Source organism: Hemitrygon akajei, chromosome 3, assembly GCF_048418815.1.
Source record: "Hemitrygon akajei chromosome 3, sHemAka1.3, whole genome shotgun sequence".
NCBI lineage: Eukaryota > Metazoa > Chordata > Chondrichthyes > Myliobatiformes > Dasyatidae > Hemitrygon > Hemitrygon akajei.
This window is the reverse complement of record NC_133126.1, coordinates 191,846,509-191,865,889: the sequence shown is the minus strand read 5'-3', so window position 1 is coordinate 191,865,889 and position 19,381 is coordinate 191,846,509. Positions and strand designations below refer to the sequence as shown.

The window sequence follows — 19,381 nt, the reverse complement described above, 5'->3', positions numbered from 1 at the left end:
TGGGAGATACCCGGTGATAACTAGTCTGGGACATAGGCTGTTGGCAGCCTGAGTAAGGGTGATGGGCTCAACTAACACCTGGTCCCTTAACACCAGCTCCATAGCAAAGAAAGCCCAGCAGCGTCTCTACTTTTTGCGAAGGCTGAGGAAAATCCATCTCCCACCCCGCACCCCCACCATCCTCATCACATTCTACAGGGGTTGTATTGAGAGCATCCTGAGCAGCTGCATCACTGCCTGGTTCGGGAATTGCACCATCTCGGATCGCAAGATCTTGCAGCGGATAGTGAGATCAGCTGAGAAGATCATCAGGGTCTCTCTTCCTGCCATCACGGACATTTATACTACACGCTGCATCCGCAAAGGAAACAGCATTATGAAGGACCCCACACACCCCTCATACAATCTCTTCTCCCTCCTGCTGTCTGGGAAAAGGCTCCGAAGCATTCGGGCTCTCACAACCAGACTATATAACAGTTTCTTCCCCCAAGCTATCAGACTCCTCAATACCCGAAGCCTGGACTGACACCGTGCTCTACTGTCCTGTTTATTATTTATTGTAATGCCTGCACTGTTTTTGTGCACTTTATGCAGTCTAGTGTAGGTCTGTAGTCTAGTGTAGCTTTCTCTGTGTTCTTTTTAATTATGTAGTTCAGTCTAGTTTTTTGTACTGTGTCATGTAACACCATGGTCCTTAAAAATGTCTCATTTTTACTATGCACTGTAGCAGCAGTTATGGTCGAAATGACAATAAAAGTTGATGACTTAATTAATTAAACAAATGCTCTGATACCCTGTTAAAAGTTCATCTGACTCACTAACCTCCTTCATGGAGCATACAGCTCGAGGACAGGCTGGTGCTGATAGCAAATTAAATAAACTTGTAATCAAATGCCCATCTAAACTAATCCCATCTGTCTACACAGTGTCCATATCTCTCCATATCTGTTGGAGTTTTTCGAGGATGTAACCAGGAAGTTAGACGGGGGAGATCCAGTGGATGTAGTGTACCTCGATTTTCAGAAGGCATTTGATAAGGTCCCACATAGGAAATTGGTGGGTAAAATCAAAGCTCAGGGCATCGGAGGGAAGACATTGACATGGGTAGAAAACTGGTTGGCAGATAGAAAGCAAAGGGTAGCGGTGAATGGGTGTTTCTCGGAATGGCAGGTGGTGACTAGTGGGGTGCCACAGGGCTCGGTATTGGGACCATAGCTGTTTACCATTTACGTCAACGATTTGGATGAAGGCATTGAAAATAACATCAGCAAATTTGCTGATGATACTAAGCTGAGTGGCAGTGTGACATGTGATGAGGATGTTAGGAGAATTCAGGGTGACTTGGATAGGCTGGGTGAGTGGGCAGATACTTGGCAGATGACGTTTAATGTGAATAAGTGTGAGGTTATCCACTTTGGGAGTAAGAACAGGAAGGCAGATTATTATCTGAACGGTGTAGAGTTAGGTAAGGGAGAAATACAAAGAGATCTAGGAGTCCTTGTTCATCAGTCACTGAAGGTGAATGAGCAAGTGCAGCAGGCAGTGAAGAAGGCTAATGGAATGTTGGCCTTTATTACAAAGGGAATTGAGTACAAGAGCAAGGAAATCCTCTTGCATTTGTACAGAGCCCTGGTGAGACCACACCTGGAGTATTGTGTACAGTTTTGGTCTCCAGGGTTAAGGAAGGACATCCTGGCTGTAGAGGAAGTGCAGCGTAGATTCACGAGGTTAATTCTTGGGAGGTCTGGACTGTCTTACGCAGAGAGGTTAGAGAGACTGGGCTTGTTCACGCTGGAATTAAGGAGATTGAGAGGGGATCTGATTGAAACATATAAGATTATTAAGGGATTGGACAAGATAGAGGCAGGAAATATGTTCCAGATGCTGGGAGAGTCCAGTACCAGAGGGCATGGTTTGAGAATAAGGGGTAGGTCATTTAGGACAGAGTTAAGGAAGAACTTCTTCTCCCAGAGAGTTGTGGGGGTCTGGAATGCATTGCCTCGGAAGGTAGTGGAGGCCAATTCTCTGGATGCTTTCAAGAAGGAGCTAGATAGGTATCTTATGGATAGGGGAATCAAGGGATATGGGGACAAGGCAGGAACCGGGTATTGATAGTAGATGATCAGCCATGATCTCAAAATGGCGGTGCAGGCTCGAGGGGCTGAATGGTCTACTTCTGCACCTATTGTCTATTGTCATTCTCTGCATATTCATCTGCCTAACTCACGATGAAGGACCTTAAATTTTACAGCTACTTTTTACATGTACATTGACCCCTCGGAAACACAGTGAAATGGCGTTGTTTGTGTCAATGACCAACACAGTCTGAGGATGTGCCACAGGGCAGTCATCCAGTGTCACCCTGCTTCCAGTACCGACATAACATGTCCACAACTTAGTAATCCTTACTAAACACCTTTGGAATGTGAGAGGAAACCCGCGTGGTCTTGGGGAGAATGCGCAGACCCCTTACAGTCAGCAGTGGGAATTGAACCCTAATCGCTGGTGCTGTAAGGCAGTATGCTAACCGCTACACTAGATCATCTTAAATGTCAAGGCACCTGCTTTCACCTTGCAAACAACTTGGCTTCCCACTGTAGGGCCGACTCAGAGGCCTCAGTGCTGAGAACATTGGTGTGGAACGTGCTTGGCCTTTCTGTGAACAGGAGGATGTAGTAACATTGGGGACTCCAGGTACCACAGACTGCTCAACACAAGGTCATATCAATTGGAATTAACTTGCGACCTCACCAGCAAGCACGAAGAAAAGTTCAGTCCTGAACTCGAGTGTTGGCTGTGTGGAGTTTACCTGTGTTCTGTCGGTGTTCTCCCTGCGATAGGTGAGTTTCTTCTGGGTGCTCCAGTTTCATAGAACATTACACCACAGTCCATCTCCTTCAGCCCAAGATGTTGTGCTGACCTTTTAATCTACTCCAAGATCAATCTAACCCTTCTCTCCTGCACCACTTTCCAATTTTTCATTCATCCATATGTCTATCTAAAAGTCTCTTAATTGCCCCTAAGGCATCTGCCTCTACAACCACACCTGATAATGTGTTCCACTTACCCACTACTCTATGTGAAAAACCTTTGTCTGACATTCCACCTTATACTTCCCTCCAGTCACTTTCAATTATGCCATCTTGTATTAGCCATTTCTCCCTTGGGTGAAAGGAGCTGGCTGTCCAATGCCTCTTAGTGTCTCATACACCTCTAGCAGGTCACCTCTCATCCTCCTCCTCCCCAAAGAGAAAGGCTCTAGCTTGCTCGATCTATTCTCATATGACGTGCTCTCTAATCCAGCCGGCATCCTGGTAAATCTCGTCTGCACCTTTTACAAAACTTTTGCATCCTTCCTATAATGAGGCATTCAGAAGTGAACACACTTCCCAGATGAAGTGCTTGTTAATCAGTCACTGTAAGTTGCCTCGAGTGTGCAGGTAAGTGGTAGAGGACGGGAGGAATGAATGGGAATGTGAGTTAGTGTAGGAGTAACGTAAACATGTGCCTGGTGGTTAGCAGTGTCTCGATGGGCTGAAGAACCTGGCTCTGAGCTTTTCCTCTCCAACTAAGATCCACAACATTAGTGGTTAAAAGAATTATGTACCAGGTGCAAAGTCAATTTATTATCAAAGCACACCTATGTCACAATCTACAACCATGAGACTGGGAACTGACAATGAATCTGTCACTAAATACATTCAGTAAGTGACATTGGTGTCACTACCCATGGCCACCTACCCGCCTTTTCCTCATAGCCCCCAATTCCCCAACCTGTACCGTATCTGCCCACCTGTACCGTAAGGCAAAAAGATCATATGAAACAGGAGGAGAATTAGACTAATTGGCCAATTGAGACTGCTCCGCCATTCCATCATGACTGATATATTAACTCCCTCAGCCCAACTCTCCTGCCTTCTCCCTGTAACCTTTGATACCCTTACTAATCAGGAACCTATCAACCCCAACTTTAAATATACCCAATGGCCTGACCTCCATAACTGTTGGTGGCAATGAATTCCACTGATTCACCACCCTTTGGTGAAAGAAATTCCTCCTCTTCTCTCTTCTAAAGGGATGTCCTTGTATTCGGAGGATGTGCCTTCTGGTCCTAGACTCCCCCACTACAGCAAACATCCTCCCAATGTCCACAATATCTAGGCTTTTCAATATTTGATAGGTTTCAATGAAAATACGAACTCCATTTGCCCACATTAGGCCCATCCATGGGTGCTACAGTAGCATAGCAGTTAGCACAATGTTATTACAACTCAGGCCATATGATGTTTGGAGTTTAATCCTCACAGTTTTATATACTTCCATCAAATCTACTCTCAACTTTCTACATTCTAAGGAATAAAGTCCAAACCTATTCAATCTTTCCTTATAACTCAGGTCTTCCAAACTCAGAAACATTCTTGTACTCTTTCAACCTTACTTGCATCTTCCCTGCAGCTAAGTGACCAAAACGGCACACAATACTCCAAATTAGGCCTCTCCAAGATATGGGTCTATAAAATCATGAGGGCCATAGATGAGGTGCATGGTCACAGTATTTTTATCAAGGGTCGGGGAGTCTAAAGCGAGAGGGTATGCATTTAAGGTGAGAGGAGAAAGAGTCAAAGGGGACCTTATTCAGAGAGGACAAGGGTGATGGAGTGTAGGGAAGGAGCTGCCCCAGGAAGTGGCAGAGGTCATACAATTACGACATTAAAATCACTTGGACAGGTATATGAACAGAAAAGGTTTAGAGGAGGGGTTCCCAACCTTTGTTATTCTACGGACCCCTGCCATTAACTGAGGGGTCCATGGACCCCAGGTTAGGAACCTCTGGTTTCGAGGGATATGGGCAAAGGGGGCATGCTCAGGAAGCCTCCGAGAACTCCACGGCTGATCATATGGCAAGTGGATGAACGTAGATCGTGATGAACTGAGGAGTGCACTAAAGGGGTTTCTCCTGTTAAACCAAACAATCCTCACTGTTACAGGCAGCCGTCCAGATCACCCTGTGCCTGACTACCATCACCAAAGACCCAAAGCAAAGCAAGGGCAGTTGTGAGAATGACCAAGACCATTAGTCTTAGAGGCCTGAGAACAGGGGACCTGCCTGACCTGTTGAGTTGCTCCAGCATTTTGTGTGTGTGGCTCTGGACTTCAGGCATCTGCAAAATCTCTTGTGTTTACCATTAGGTTTAGATGGACTAGGTTTGTGGCAGCACGGTAGTGTAGTGGTTAGAGCAATCACTCTATAGTGCCAGCTGTAAGATTGGGGTACGATTCCAGCGCTTGTCTGTAAGGAGTTCATACGTACTCCCTGTGACTATGTGGGTTTCCTCCTGGTGATCTGGTTTCCTCCCACATTCCAAATACGTACAGTTAGACTATAATATTATAAGACCATGAGACATAGGAGCAGAATTAGACCATTCAGTCCATGGCTCGCTTATTATCCCTCTCAACCCCATCCTCCTTCCTTCTCCCTATAACCTTTGATATCCTGACTAATCAAGAACGCTTGGTTAGTAAGTTGGCATCAAAAGCATGGCGATACTTGCAGGCTGCCAGCACGACCCTCACTGATTTGATTAGAAGCATATTGATGTAATTCACTGCATGCTTCAATGTGCACATGACAAATAAAGCTAACCTTTTAATCGCCGGGTTTCGAGGGGAGGGGGAGAATTCCCGAACAAAATGTACTCACGGCGAATCCGCCCCAAACACCATCACCACCTTGTCGCCGGCGTGGTTGCCGAGCATGGTGAGCTGGAAGAGGTAGCTGACGGAGGACTGCCGGGAGTACAGCATGCCGGACGCCGTCTTCATGGGCGACAGATTCAGTTCGTCCGCTTCACAAGGTTCCACCTGCAGTTGACTTCTCATGGCGTAGTCAGTCACAACGTAGCTCTCCTCACTGAAAAGACAGAAGATATTTTTTAAAGAGAAAAAATGATTTGCTTTATTAGTCATTTGTGCATCAAAATAGAGTGAAATGTGTCTATAAAACCATAAGACCATCAGATATAGGAACAGAATTAGGCCATTTGGCTCAAGTTTGTTCTGCCATTTCAGCATGCCTGATCCATTTTTTTCCTCAATCCTATTCTCCTACTTTTTCCCCATAACCTTCGATGCCCTTACTAAGCAAGAACCTATCAACCTCAGCTTTAAACATACCCAAAGACTTGGCCTCCACAGCCAGCTTGTGGAGATGAATTTCACAGGTTCACCACTCTCTGGTTAAAGAAATTCCTCATTTCCATTCTAAAAGTATGCCCCTCTATTCTGAGGCTGTGCCTTCTAGTCTTAGACTCCCCAAAATTGGAAACATCCTCTTCACATCCACTTTATCCATGCCTTTCGATATTCGATAGGTTTCACTGAAGTTACCCCTCATTCGCCTGAATTGCACTGAGTAGAGGCCAAGAGCCATCAAGTGCTCCTAACACGACAAGCCTTTCAATCCCCAAATCATTTTCATAAACCGTCTTAAAACATTCCTGGATAAGGAGCCCAAAGCTGCTCACAATACTCCATGTGAGGCCTCACCAGTGCATTTTAAAGCCTCAACATTATATCCTTGTTTTTACATTCTAGTCCTCTTGAAATCAATGCTAACATTGCATTTGCCTTCCTCACCACCGACTCAATCAGCAAATTAACCTTTAGGGAATTCTACAGGAGGATTCCTAAGTCCCTTTGCACCTCGGATTTTTGAATTTTCTCTCCATTTAGTAAATAATCTAAGCTTTTATTTCTGCTACGAATTACATGACCATGCACTTCCCAACACCGTATTCCATTCCTTGCCCATTCTCCCAATCTGTGTAAACCCGTCTATATCCTCTCTGCTTCCTCAAAGCTACCTACTGGTGTTTGTGTCAGGTTTATGGGCATGATCCCGGCATCGAAAGGGTTAATATGCGAGGAGCCTTTGATGACTCTAGTGCTTACTCGCCGGAAGTTTGAAGAATGAGGGGAATCTCATTGAAACCTATTGAATATTGAAATGCCTAGACAGAGTAGATGTGGGGAGGATATCTCCTATAGTGGGGGAGTTTCAGACCAGAGAGCACGACTTCTTAAACCCCTGTATTGTATCTGTCTCTACTAACTTTGGCAAGCTTGTCTTTGTTAGTCAAGGCAATGAGGTCAAGAGTCAGAAAGTTACGTTAAGCACAGCTGGAGCACTGTTACCAATTCTGGTCGCACCATTTGTAGAAGGATGTGGAGGTCATGGAAAGGGTGCAGGTTACTAGGATGCTACATGGACTGCAGGGCATGCATCATGAGGAGAGGGTGGACAATCTTGGATCATTTGCTTTGAAACAGCAGAGTTTAAGGAGGGACTTGACAGATGCATATAAAATTATGAGAGACATATAGAGTAGACAGTTAGTGGTCACATATCTAATATTAGAGGTAAAACTGGATAGGTTAGGACTTTATTCTTTGGATTGTAGAAGATTGAGAGGAGATTTGATAAATGCATACAAAATTAGATATGTAGAGTACAGCAAATGGAAGCAGACTTTTTCCACTGAGGTTGGGTAGGATTACAACTAGAGGTCATGGGTTAGAAGATAATGGGAAAGTAGAAAGAAGATGTGTGGGGCAATTTTTTTTTTACAATGGTGGTTGTCTGGAAGGCAGTGCCGGGGAGGCAGATAGATGTGTTTAAGAGAAGTTTGGGGTACAAATGTGATTACATACATATATTGTTGTTGTTTTCCAACTTTGAGATGTGTTGGGCAGCAACCTTGCTGCTTCTTTAGAATTTTCGTCTTTTTTTTTTTACGAGGCCGAGTCCCTAGCTCAACACTGATTGCAACCCAGACAGAAAGCGTGCAAGGAACCAGCTGAATTTGAACCTGTAGCCACTCACCTCGATTCTACACCGCCACTGGCCGGCTATATTACATATATATTATTGACTATAAAGTTTACTTTGGACTTGGAGCATGTGTAGTTGTAGTGGACAGCGAGGAAGCCTATCATGGCAGGCAGAGTGATCTCCACCAGCCGGAAAAAACGGGCTCAGAATGACAAGTATGAGGTGTTGCACTTTGATAGGACCAGCCAGAGTCCGTCTTACACAGTGAACGGTAGGGCACTGAGGAGTGTGGTCGAACAAAGGGATCTGGGAATATGGGTCTATAGTTCATTGAAAGTGGTGTCACTTTCCAATATGCCATATTATCCAAGGTCAGATGAAAGTTCAACTGCACAATAGCCACCTGTTGCCTCTTTCCCATTCTATAAGTTACAGCTTAAAAAATGAACATTAATGGACTAGAGAAGCCTTTTAAATATTCATGTTGACCTTGCCTAAACCTATTATTATTTTCCAAGAATCACTCCACCACTACCTTAATAACAGACCACAGGCCAGTTTGTTGGAGGTACAGGTAGGACTGAGGAAACAGAGAGGCTGCAGAATGACTTGGACAGATTGGGAGAATGGGCAAAGAAGTGACAGATGGAATATAGTGTAGTGAAGTGTATGGTCATGCACTTTGGTTGAAGGAATAAACGTTTAGATTATTTTCTAAAGGGGAAGCAAATTCAAAAATAAGACAAGTAAAACAACTTGTGCAGGATTCCCGACAAGCTAACGTGCAGGTTGAGTCAGCGGAAAGGAAGGCAAATGTAATGTTAGCATTCGTTTCAAGAGGATGAGAATATTAATTCAAGGATGTATTGCTGAGCCTTAGTAAGACCATACATGGGGTATTGTGAGGAGTTTTTAATCACTTATGTGCTGGCATTGGAGAGGGTCCAGAGGAGGTTCTCAAGAAAGATTCCAGGAATAAAAGGGTTAACATATGAGGAGCATTTGATGGCTCTAGACCCATACTTGCTGGAATTTAGAAGAATGGGAGTTACCTCGTTGAAACTTATAAAATATTGAAAGGCTTCGATAGAGTGGATGTGGAGAGGATGTTTTCTATTGTGGCAGAGTCTAGGACCAGAAGGCACAGCCTCAGAGTGAAAGGACGTCCCTTTAGAACGGGGGTGAGGAGAAATTACTTTAGCAAGTGTGGTGAATTTGTGGAATTCATTGCCAAATACAGCTCTGGAGGCCAAGTCATTGGATATATTTGGGATTACCGGGAGAGGCAGGAGAATGGGATTGAGAGGATTAGTAGATCCACCTTGATAGAATGGCAGAACAGACTCATTGGGCCAAATGACCTAGCTCAGCTCCTATATTTCAGTCTTATAGACTGACATCAGAGTAAGGCAGCTTCCTTACCACTGATGTGAGAGTTACCAATCTGTCGTTAGCTGGTGCCTCTCTTCTTAAATAATAGAGATACATTTGCTGGCGTACCATCCACAGGAACCTTGTCAGCTGCACTTGGCAATCTGTATTTGAACTAGCATTTTAAGTTTTCATCCCAAAGTTTCATAGATGTAACCTACCCACACCCCCACCCCTGAGTCAAAGAATTCCAGGTTTAGTAAATACACACTTGCTGAAAAAACATTCTTCCTCAAATCGTCTCTAAATCTCTGACCCCTTACCTTAAACCTTTAACTTCTGTGAAGAAAGAAAGCTTCTTGGCCTGTGTATACTATATCTATATGCCACATAATTTCACGTTGGCGTTTAGGGAAGGGCCATATAACATTATGGAATGTGCCATTTGCGTTAATAACCAACACAGTCCGAGGATGGGCTGGGGGCAGCCTGCAATTGATGCCAGCCTCCAGCACCAACACAGCACGCCCATAACATACTAACCTTAACCCACCAGCAACCAGTACTTGCCTTTGTACCATAGAACATTACAACACGGAAACAGGCCTTTTGGCCCTTCTTGGCTGTACCGAACCATTTTTCTGCCTAGTCCCATTGACCTGCTCCCAGACCATATCCCTCCATACCCCTCTCATTCATGTACCTGTCCAAGTTATTCTTAAATGTTAAAAGTGAGCCTACATTTACCACTTCATCTGGCAGCTCATTCCACACTCCCACCACTCTCTGTGTGAAGAAGACCCCCGAATGTTCGCTTTAAACTTTTCCCCCTTCACCCTTAACCCATGACCTCTGGTTGTTTTTTCCCCTAACCTCAGTGGAAAAAGCCTGCTTGCATTCACTGTATCTATACCCATCATAATTTTATATACCTCTATCAAATCACCCCTCATTCTCCTACGCTCCAGGGAATAAAGTCCTAACCTATTCAACCTTTCTCTGTAACTCAGTTTCTCAAGTCCCGGCAACATCCTTGTAAACCTTCCCTGCACTCTTTCAACCTCATTAATATCCTTCCTGTAATTCGGAGACCAAATTATTGGTGTGTATTTCATCTTTTTTCATTTGCTCCACACCAAACGAATGTGTGTCAAAGGAATCCGATCAGCTGCATGGAGACTTGTGAGTTATAGGCAGCTGTCAGAGAAGACAATGCCTCCACGGGATTAGCACCAACAGCCACCTTCTGTTGGAATGTTCTTTGGCAAGGTGGTATGGAGAAAGATATGTAAATTTCTGTCTGGGACTGTTCCCAAGGAGGTACGTGAAGATCAATACCTACTGTCACTGGGAAGCAGGTACAGGAGCCTTAGATCCTACACCACCAGGTTCAGGAGCAGTTACTACCCCTCAACCATCAGGCGCCTGAACCAGAGGGAATAACTTCACTCACCTATGCGCTAAACTGATTCCACAATTTTCAAGGACTCTACAACTCACGTTCTCAGTTAATCAATTAAATTATTCATGTATCTACCGATTTATTTATCATTTTTTGTCTTCTTTTGCACATTGGTTGCTTGTCAGTCTGTCTGTGTGTAGTTTTTCATTGATATTGTTGTATTTCTTTGTATCTACTGTGACTGCCTGCAAGGAAATGAACGGCAGGGTAGTATACAGCAACACATACGTGCCATGGTAATAGATTTACTTTGAACAGTCTTTGAAATAGCAATAAGACAAGCCCCGTGGTTTGTCTCAGCTAACTGAGGAGCTGATGGTTGACTTTAGGAAGAGGAAGGTGGCGAGCATGTGCCAGCCTACATCGGGGATTGGCAGGGAATGAATCAGCAGCTTTAACATATTGGATTAAAAAGAATGAAAGGCAGGCTTTCACAGTATCTTAGTACATGTGACAATAATAAACCACATACCAATAACCATCCTGGGGCCAGCACATCATTCTAAGTGTTCATAGTGTTATAGAGTACGTAAACCAGGCCCTTCAGCCCATCTATCCATGCTGACCAAGGTGTTCTTCACAGTCTACTCACATTTGGCCCAGAGCCTCCAAACCCCTCGTATGCATGTACATGCCCAATTTTTTTTAAAAACACACACACACACACACACGCACGCACGCACGCACGCACGCACGCACACACACACACATGCACGCACAAAATGTTGGAGGAACTCAGCAGGCCAGGCAGCAACTATGAAAAAGAGTAAGCAGTCAACGTTTCGGGCCGAGATCGATTTCCAGTGTCTGCAGATTTTCTCATGCTTGTGGCTTTTAAAAGTTGTTATTGTACCTGCCTCAACCAGTTCCACTGGCAGCTCATTCCACACATAGCTTAGTTCATTCCACATACAAACCTCCCGCCCTAAGATAAAATCACATCACGATTTCCTGACTCTCCCCTTTCACCTTAAACCCATGTCCTCTAATTCATGTTCCCTGGGCCTGGGAAAAGGCTCAGTCCATTCTCTCTATGTATGAGTGCGCTGACCCATAAATACAACCATAAGGAAGGAGCACCAGTGTCTTGACTTGCTTGGAAGATTAAGGAAGTTCAGCTTTATCACCAAAAAATTTCTACAGATATATTGTTGAGAATATCTTGACTAGTTGCATCACGGTCTGGTATGGAAATTCAAAATGCACAGGAAGGTAAGAATCTGCAGAGAGTAATGACTTTGCGCAATACATCACAGGCACATCCCTCCCCACTGTCAGTAGTATCTAGAGTAGGTACTAACTCAAGGAGGTAGCATCTACCATCAAAGATTGCCACCATCTGGGCCATGCCATCTTCTCACAGCTCCCATTGGGCAGGAGGTACAGAAGCCTGAAGTCCCACACCAGTAGACCAAAGAACAGCTACTTCCCTTTCAACATCCTGTGGTTAAGAAGGCATACGGTGCATTGGCCTTCATCAATCATGGGACTGAGTTTAAGAGCTGACAGGTAATATTACAGCTTTATATGACCCTGGTCAGACCCCACTTGGAGTACTGTGCTCAGTTCTGGTCGCCTCACTACAGGAAGGATGTGGAAATCATAGAAAGGATGCAGAGGAGATTTACACCAATGTTACCTGGATTGCAGAGCATGCCTTATGAGAATAGGTTCAGTGAACTTGGCCTTTTCTCCTTGGAGCGACAGAGGATGAGAGGTGACCTGATAGAGGTGTACAAGTAATGAGAGGCATTGATCGAGTGGACAGTCAGAGGCTTTTTCCCAGGGCTGAAATGGCCAGCATGAGAGGGCACAGTTTTAAGGTGCTTGGAAGTAGGTACAGATGAGATGTCAGGGGTAAGTTTTTTACGCAGAGTGGTGAGTGCGTGGAATGGGCTGCCGGCGGTAGTGGTGGAGGCGGATACGATAGGGTCTTTTAAGAGACTCCTGGATGGATACATGGAGTTTAGTAAAATAGAGGGCTATGGGTAAGCCTAGGTAGTTCTAAGGTAAGGACATGTTTGGCACAGTTTTGTGGGCCAGAGGGCCTGTATCAAGCTGTATGTTTTCTATGTTTCTAAGTGTCTATTTGGTTCCTGAACTCACCATCACAATCCTAATCACTAACTCAGCACAGCAACAGCATAACCACTTTGCAATAAGTGGATTTTCCTTTTGTTTAAATTGTGTTTTTCTTTTTAAAATTATGCATAATTTATGTGCAATTTATACTCTTGCTGCAGATGCTGCTTCTTTGAGCCTGAGATACCGCTCCAAGTGAAGTTTTTCACTTGTACACGTGACAATGGAACTCTTTTTTTTCACTTTGTTGACTTTGGAAAGCTGTTCTTCAACAAGCTGCTCATAGCTGAATGTTGATTATGGAGCTACATACCACGGCATGTACTTAACCATTTCAAGAGGCCTAGAATATAAAAGTAAGGATGTAGTGCTATGGCTTTATAAGGCATTGGTCAGACTGCACGGAATATTGTGAGCAGTTTTGGGCCCCCTTTCTAAGAAAGGATCTGCTGGCATTGGAGAGGTTCCAGAGGGGGTTCATGAGAATGATCCTGGGAATGAGAGGGTTAATGTACGAGGAGGATTTGATGGCTCTGGGCCTGTACTCTCTGGAGATTAGAAGAATGACGGGGATCTATTTGAAATCTATTGAATATTAAAACGTCTAGAAGACTCCACGTTTTAGTAGACGTGGAGAGGATGTTTCCGATAATGTGGACCAGAGGACACAGACTTAGAGTACAAGGATGTCCCTTTAGAACAGAGATGAGGAGGAATTTCAAGAGGAGAAACTGTAGAATTGATTGCCGCAGATGCCTGTGGAGGCCAAGTCATTGGGTGTATTTGTTACTCAGCATGTCAAAGGTTCCGGGAAGAAGGCAGGAGAATCAGGTTGAGAGCGATAATAAGTCAGCCACGGCCGAATGGCATAATGGCCTGATTCTGAAACCTACGTTTTATGGTCTTATTCTGGTCCAACGTCTATCCTACACAAAGCAGCTGGGAAGGAGGCTGATGTATAATGACCCCAAAAATACAATCCTTACAAGAGAAGTGTCTGTCAGCTGCCTGCTCCCAACAGTACTCAGTATACAGACAAAATAGTTCATTAGTTGGAAGTTGCACAAGGTGTTACCTGCATTCAATAAATATCGGGCAACAGCAGGGAAATAAGATCCTTCTGACCCTGCACACTGCCAAGAGTCTTGCCATTAATACTACATTCTGCCATCATATTTGACCTACAAAAATGAACCACTTCACACTTATCTGGGTTGAACTCCATCTGCTACTTCTCAGCTCAGTTTTGCATCCTATGTCCCACTATAAACTTTGATAGCCCTCCACACTATCCACAACACCCCCAACATTTGTGTCATCAGTGAATTTACTAAACCGTCCCTGCACTTCTTCATCCAGGTCATTTATAAAAATCACGAAGTGTAGGGGTCCCAGAGCAGATCCCTGAGGCACTGGTGACCCACCTCCATACAGAATATGACCCGTCTACAAGCACTCTTTGCCTTCTGTGGGCAAGCCAGTTCTGGATCCACAAAGCAATGTCCCCTTGGATCCCATGCCTCCTTACTTTTTCAATAAGCCTCGCATGGGGTACCTTGTCAAATGCCTTGCTGAAATCCGTATACACTACATCTACTGCTCTTCCTTCATCAATGTGTTTAGTCACATCCTCAAAAAATTCAATCAGGCTCGTAAGGCACGACCTGCCTTTGACAAGGCCATGCTGACTATTCCTAATCATATTATACCTTTCCAAATGTTCATAAATCCTGCCTCTCAGGATCTTCTCCATCAGCTTACTGACCACTGAAGTAAGACTCACTGGTCTATAATTTTTGGGCTATGTCTACTCCCTTTCTTGAACAAGGGAACAACATCCGCAACCCTCCAATCCCCCGGAACCTCTCCCGTCCCCAAAGATCATCGTCAGAGGCTCAGCTATCTAAGTTTCTCAGCCATCATCAAAGTAAGTATATGTCACCAAATATGACACCAAGATTTATTTCCTTGCAGGCATTCTCAATGGAAACACTACAATAGTATCAATGTAAAACTACAAAGACTGACAAATTGTGCAAATACAAAAACAAGTTATAGGAATAAATAAGTAAATATTGCTGAGAAAGTGAGTTGTAGAGTCCTTGAAAGTGTGCCCATACACTGTGCTTAGTCATCAGTTCAAAGTTGTGGTGAGTGAAGATATCCACGCTGGTTCTAGAACTTGATCATTGAAGAACATACAGTAACAGCGACCAGGGTTCAATTCCTGCCACAGATTGTAAGGAGTTTGTACTGTACATTCTCCCCATGACCATGTGGGTTTCCTGTGGGTGCCATGGTTTCCTCCCACAGTCCAAAAACATACTGTTTGATGGGTTAATTGGTCTTTGTAAATTGTCCTGTATTAGGCTAGAGTTAAATTGGGAGTTGCTGGTTTGTGCGGCCTGAAGGCCAAAAGGGCCTATTCCAGGCCAGAGAATTTAGCAATAAAAATAAATAAACAAACAAATAACTTGGTCCAAAATACCGCTGCATTTTGGGTACTTGCTGTTCAGTATAAACATGATAGTCTGAAGAACCAGTTTCTGTGTGTTACATCATAATTTTTTTTTACAAGAGTCCAAGTAGGTTCTTAAGTGCCGTTATAGCCAGGAGATAAGATCCCATTAACCAATGGAGTGCGTCTCAAACAGCCTCTGACAACCAAGTCCTGTGGCTTTTCTGATAAGCCGGATGGAACTGTTTCTACTGACGGGAGAAGCAGCAAAGGCGAGTTACCTGGGCCATTGCTTTGTGCAGATGTGGCTTGTCAGCCAGGATGGGCAGCTCGTCTAGGGGAAGGAAAACCCTGATCTCAAACCCCTGCTGCCTTGCGGCTATACTCACTCACGGGGAAGGCTTCGAGTGTAAACCCTGAGGGAAAAATCTAGCGCTGGAGTCCCGAAAGCAACCCTATGTTGCATTGAACACTGACTGGCAACTCCTGCGATGCCACTGCAAACAAACTGTAGTGGTCTCTGCCGTTCTGTTGGATTCATCGGCTGTGTGGAGAGGAGGAGCCCATTGCATGAGCAACAGCTTGCTCCCCATATCGTGCTGTCCTGGCTTGTGTATCATGTAGACATCTAGCACGTAAAATCCGTGTTCAAATCCGACCAATGGAAGGCCTCAGATGCCAAGCAGGGTCGTAATTTATCAAAGGAGTGACAAGCCTACCTATGCAGCAAAAAGAACGTCAGTTCTTCATCAGTAAAGTGAGGATAACGCAAGTGTTGTTATAAACAGTCTAACATTTAGCACAGCCCGCAAGTGACAGATTGGAAATCTGTTTGTCATAGATATTTCGTCAGAGATTGAACTCAGCCATACATTTTTAAGTTTAATCACTGGAAAGTTACAGCAGCTTGTCTAAGGTCACCGGATGTAAACAAACAAAAGATTATTCCTTCATTAAATCTTCAACCATAAATCTGCTCTAGCACATGGAAAACTCACAAGAGAAAGTAAAGAATCTGGGCAAATCCAGTTTCCTGGAGAATCAAGGATCTCTGGAACATTTTGAACCAGAATAGGTTGTTGAAAGAACAGAAGCCTCATATCACTTGCTAGTATCAATGCATCAGACACCCAGCGACACCATAGAGGAAGTGGCCTGCAGATGAATGTTTGTTCAGCACTGACATTCCAAATCTGGCAAGTCCAGGGATAGAAAGCCCAATAGGTTGAAGACTGAAATTGGTGAGATGTGGAGGTAGAGGCCCAGAGGCTGAGTCCAGGCCAGGCCAGGGACTGGAGGTTAGAGACTCATTGTCTGTGAATCTGGAAGTCCAGAGCAGACAGTAGGCCTGGAAGTGGCCTGCTCTGGTCTGGGAGTGGAGTGAGGGTATGGGTGGGTAGGAGAGTGGGAAAGGGATTTGTTCTGCTATCGTTGTCTTGTTTTGTTGCTATTGGTGTTGTTCAGCTGAACATTGTGGGCATGCCTTGATGGCATCGGAACGTTTGGTGACACCTGCCGTCTGCCCCGTGTTGGTTGCTAATGCAATTGACATATTTCACTAGATGTACAGATGCAGATGTGAATCTGCATCACCTTCACAAAAAGGCGACTCAGCCCCAGACTCCCTACTCGTTTCATGAACGCCCTGCTTCTACGTAGCCAACATGAACCTAGCGCAAAATAATAGGGCGTTTATATCACTTTGCAAGAACACCACTAGTTTCTGATCAATGACCACAATCAACCACCACGGCCCAGAATAGTACAGCACATAAATGGCCCTTCAGCCCATCACATCCATACTGAGCCAGAGGTCGACAGGTTCTTGTTTATTCAGGGCATGAAGGGATTTGGGGAGAAGGCAGGAGATTGGGGCTGAGATGAAAACTGGATCAGGCGGAGCAGACTCCATGGGCCAAATGGCCTATTTCTGTTCCTATACCTTATGGTCTTATTTTAAGAGGCCATGTCCTTGCTGATGGATGCTACCCTCTTGAGGCACCATCTCTCAGAGGGGTACTTGCTGGAGGGGAGGGTTGTGCCCGTGCTGGAGCTGGCTGAGTCTACAGACTGCACATCTTTATGATGCAGGAGGAAATCAGACCCTGGACCCTGCATACTTCATGCACGTGCTCTTTACAAACCGATCTACCTCTGCCATTTCTCACTCCCTCAGCTGCTGTGTTTGCAACAGCTCCAGACTCCAGCACACAAACGACAAACAAGAGCAGGAACCCCAGACCTCATCACTGTCACTGGACACATCTGGTTCTGATCAGCTCTGGATCCACAGCCCATCGCTGCCACAAGGAGTCAGCCAACATCACAAAATTCCCCTTACACCGGCTTGGCTTTATAAATCTCACGTGTCAGAAAGCCCCTCCGGACTTCTTGAATTTTCTGTCCTCCTCTCTTCGCACGATTCCTGACAGTGGCAAAGGAAGTAAACAATTCCCAAAGAATCCTCAGCTGATTTGTTCCTCATGTTCTGAACACAAGTGTTCATGGGACTTCTTCCTGCCTTTGAGAAACATTTCTGGGAAGTCAGTGCCCTTGCTTCATGGAGGAAACTAAACTTCAAGGAATTAGCTAGGCTGCCGGTCTGCTTCAAGGCGCGGAATCAGATTATGATCTGCTTAAAGCGATCTCTCAGTGGCCTGGAGATCTGACAGGACCAAACTGGACATAGGCTCAGGAAGCGAGGAGCTGTTCTACTGCACTCCAGGGCCTGGTTCCGTGCCGTGTTTCTCTACGGCTCTATGACGCCGCCAGGCCTCAGGGAACGGTTGAATAGGTTAGGACTTCATTCTCTGGAGTGCAGGACAATGAAGGGAGGTCATATATAGGTTAACAAAATTATGAGGGATACAGATAGGGTGGATTCATATGCTGGCTTTTTCCCCTCAGACTGGATGAGACTAGAACTAGAGGTCATAGGCTAAAGGTGAAAGGTGAAAGACTTAAGGGGGAACCTATCTCAGAGAGTAGCGTGAGTATGGAGTGAACTGCTGGAGAAAAGTGGTGGACGTGGGTTCAACTGTAACATCTAAAAGAAGTTTGGATAGGTCTGTGGATGGGAGGGGTACGGCAGACTATGGTCAGTATGCAGGTAGATGGGACGAGGCAGAAGGTCAGGTTGGCATGGACTATATGGGCCAAAGGGTCTTTTTCTGTATTGTATCATTCTACAGTCAGTGGCCAGTTTATCAGGTACACCTGTTTATCTTCTTGTTAAAGCAAATACCTAGTCAGTCAAATAGGTGGCAGAAACTTATTACATAAACAGAATGAGGATATGGTCAAGAGGTTCATTTGTTGTTCAGACCAAACTTCAGAATTGGTCAGGAATGTGATCTGAGTGACTTGGATTGAGGAAAGATTATTGGTGCCAAATGGGGTGGTTTGAGTATCTCAGACGCTGTTGATTTCCTGGGATTTTCACACACAACTCTCTAGAGCTTACAGAGAATGATGTGAAAAACAAAAACAACATCTAGTGAGCTGCAGTTCTGTGGACAAAAATTCCTTGTTAACGAGGGAAGTCAGGGAAGAATGGGCGGACTGGTTCAAGCTGACAGTAACTCAAACACTCAGAGGGTTTCGTTTAATACTGCATCTGAAAGAGTGCAGTATTCCCTCAGTACTTCACTGGTCTAAACTTTATCTTCACGATGTTAAGGCTAGACACAAGCTTCAGTGAGAAGGGGAGAGATGGAGAGGTGTTGACTCACCTTTTCTTCTTAGTCACAATCAGGACATCATTGAACAGGAAGAAGTAGACCTGCTGTCTGGATGTGCGTTTGGAAAAGATTCCCGTGTCCTCGACAAAGCCAATCAGCTCGCCCCTCTTACACAGCCAGCGGGATGAGGAGACCAGAGGGAATGGCTGTGGAGAGAAAATACCAGACTGTCAGGAGGCAAGGGGGAGGGTAGCCGCTAATGCACGCATTTGGCTCAGAACTGAGCTGTTGATAGGTGGAGAAAGTTGGCCTTTACCCCAGAGTATTGTGTTGGCCACCTGCTGAAACTCACTCCCAGTGACTTTTATAGAAAATGCTGGAGGAACAAACAGTCAAAAATATTATTCATCAGGACTTGCCCTTCCCCACCTTCTTATTCTGGCTTCTTCCCCTTCCTTTCCAGTCCGGATAAGGGGTCTCAGTCCTAAACATTG

General features: G+C 44.8%; 1 protein-coding gene across 1 annotated transcript in view; it reads right to left on the bottom strand.

Moving 5' to 3' along the window:
- The window catches only part of LOC140725762 (rho guanine nucleotide exchange factor 26-like), a 202,796-nt gene that overhangs the window by 10,009 nt on the left and 173,406 nt on the right, over window positions 1-19,381 (bottom strand). Inside the window, exons 11-12 of the mRNA XM_073041639.1 lie at window positions 18,939-19,093; window positions 5,705-5,914 (exon numbers count right to left, since the gene is read on the bottom strand). Coding sequence (XP_072897740.1) covers window positions 5,705-5,914; window positions 18,939-19,093 — 365 coding nt within the window. The remainder of the gene's footprint in view (window positions 1-5,704; window positions 5,915-18,938; window positions 19,094-19,381) is intronic.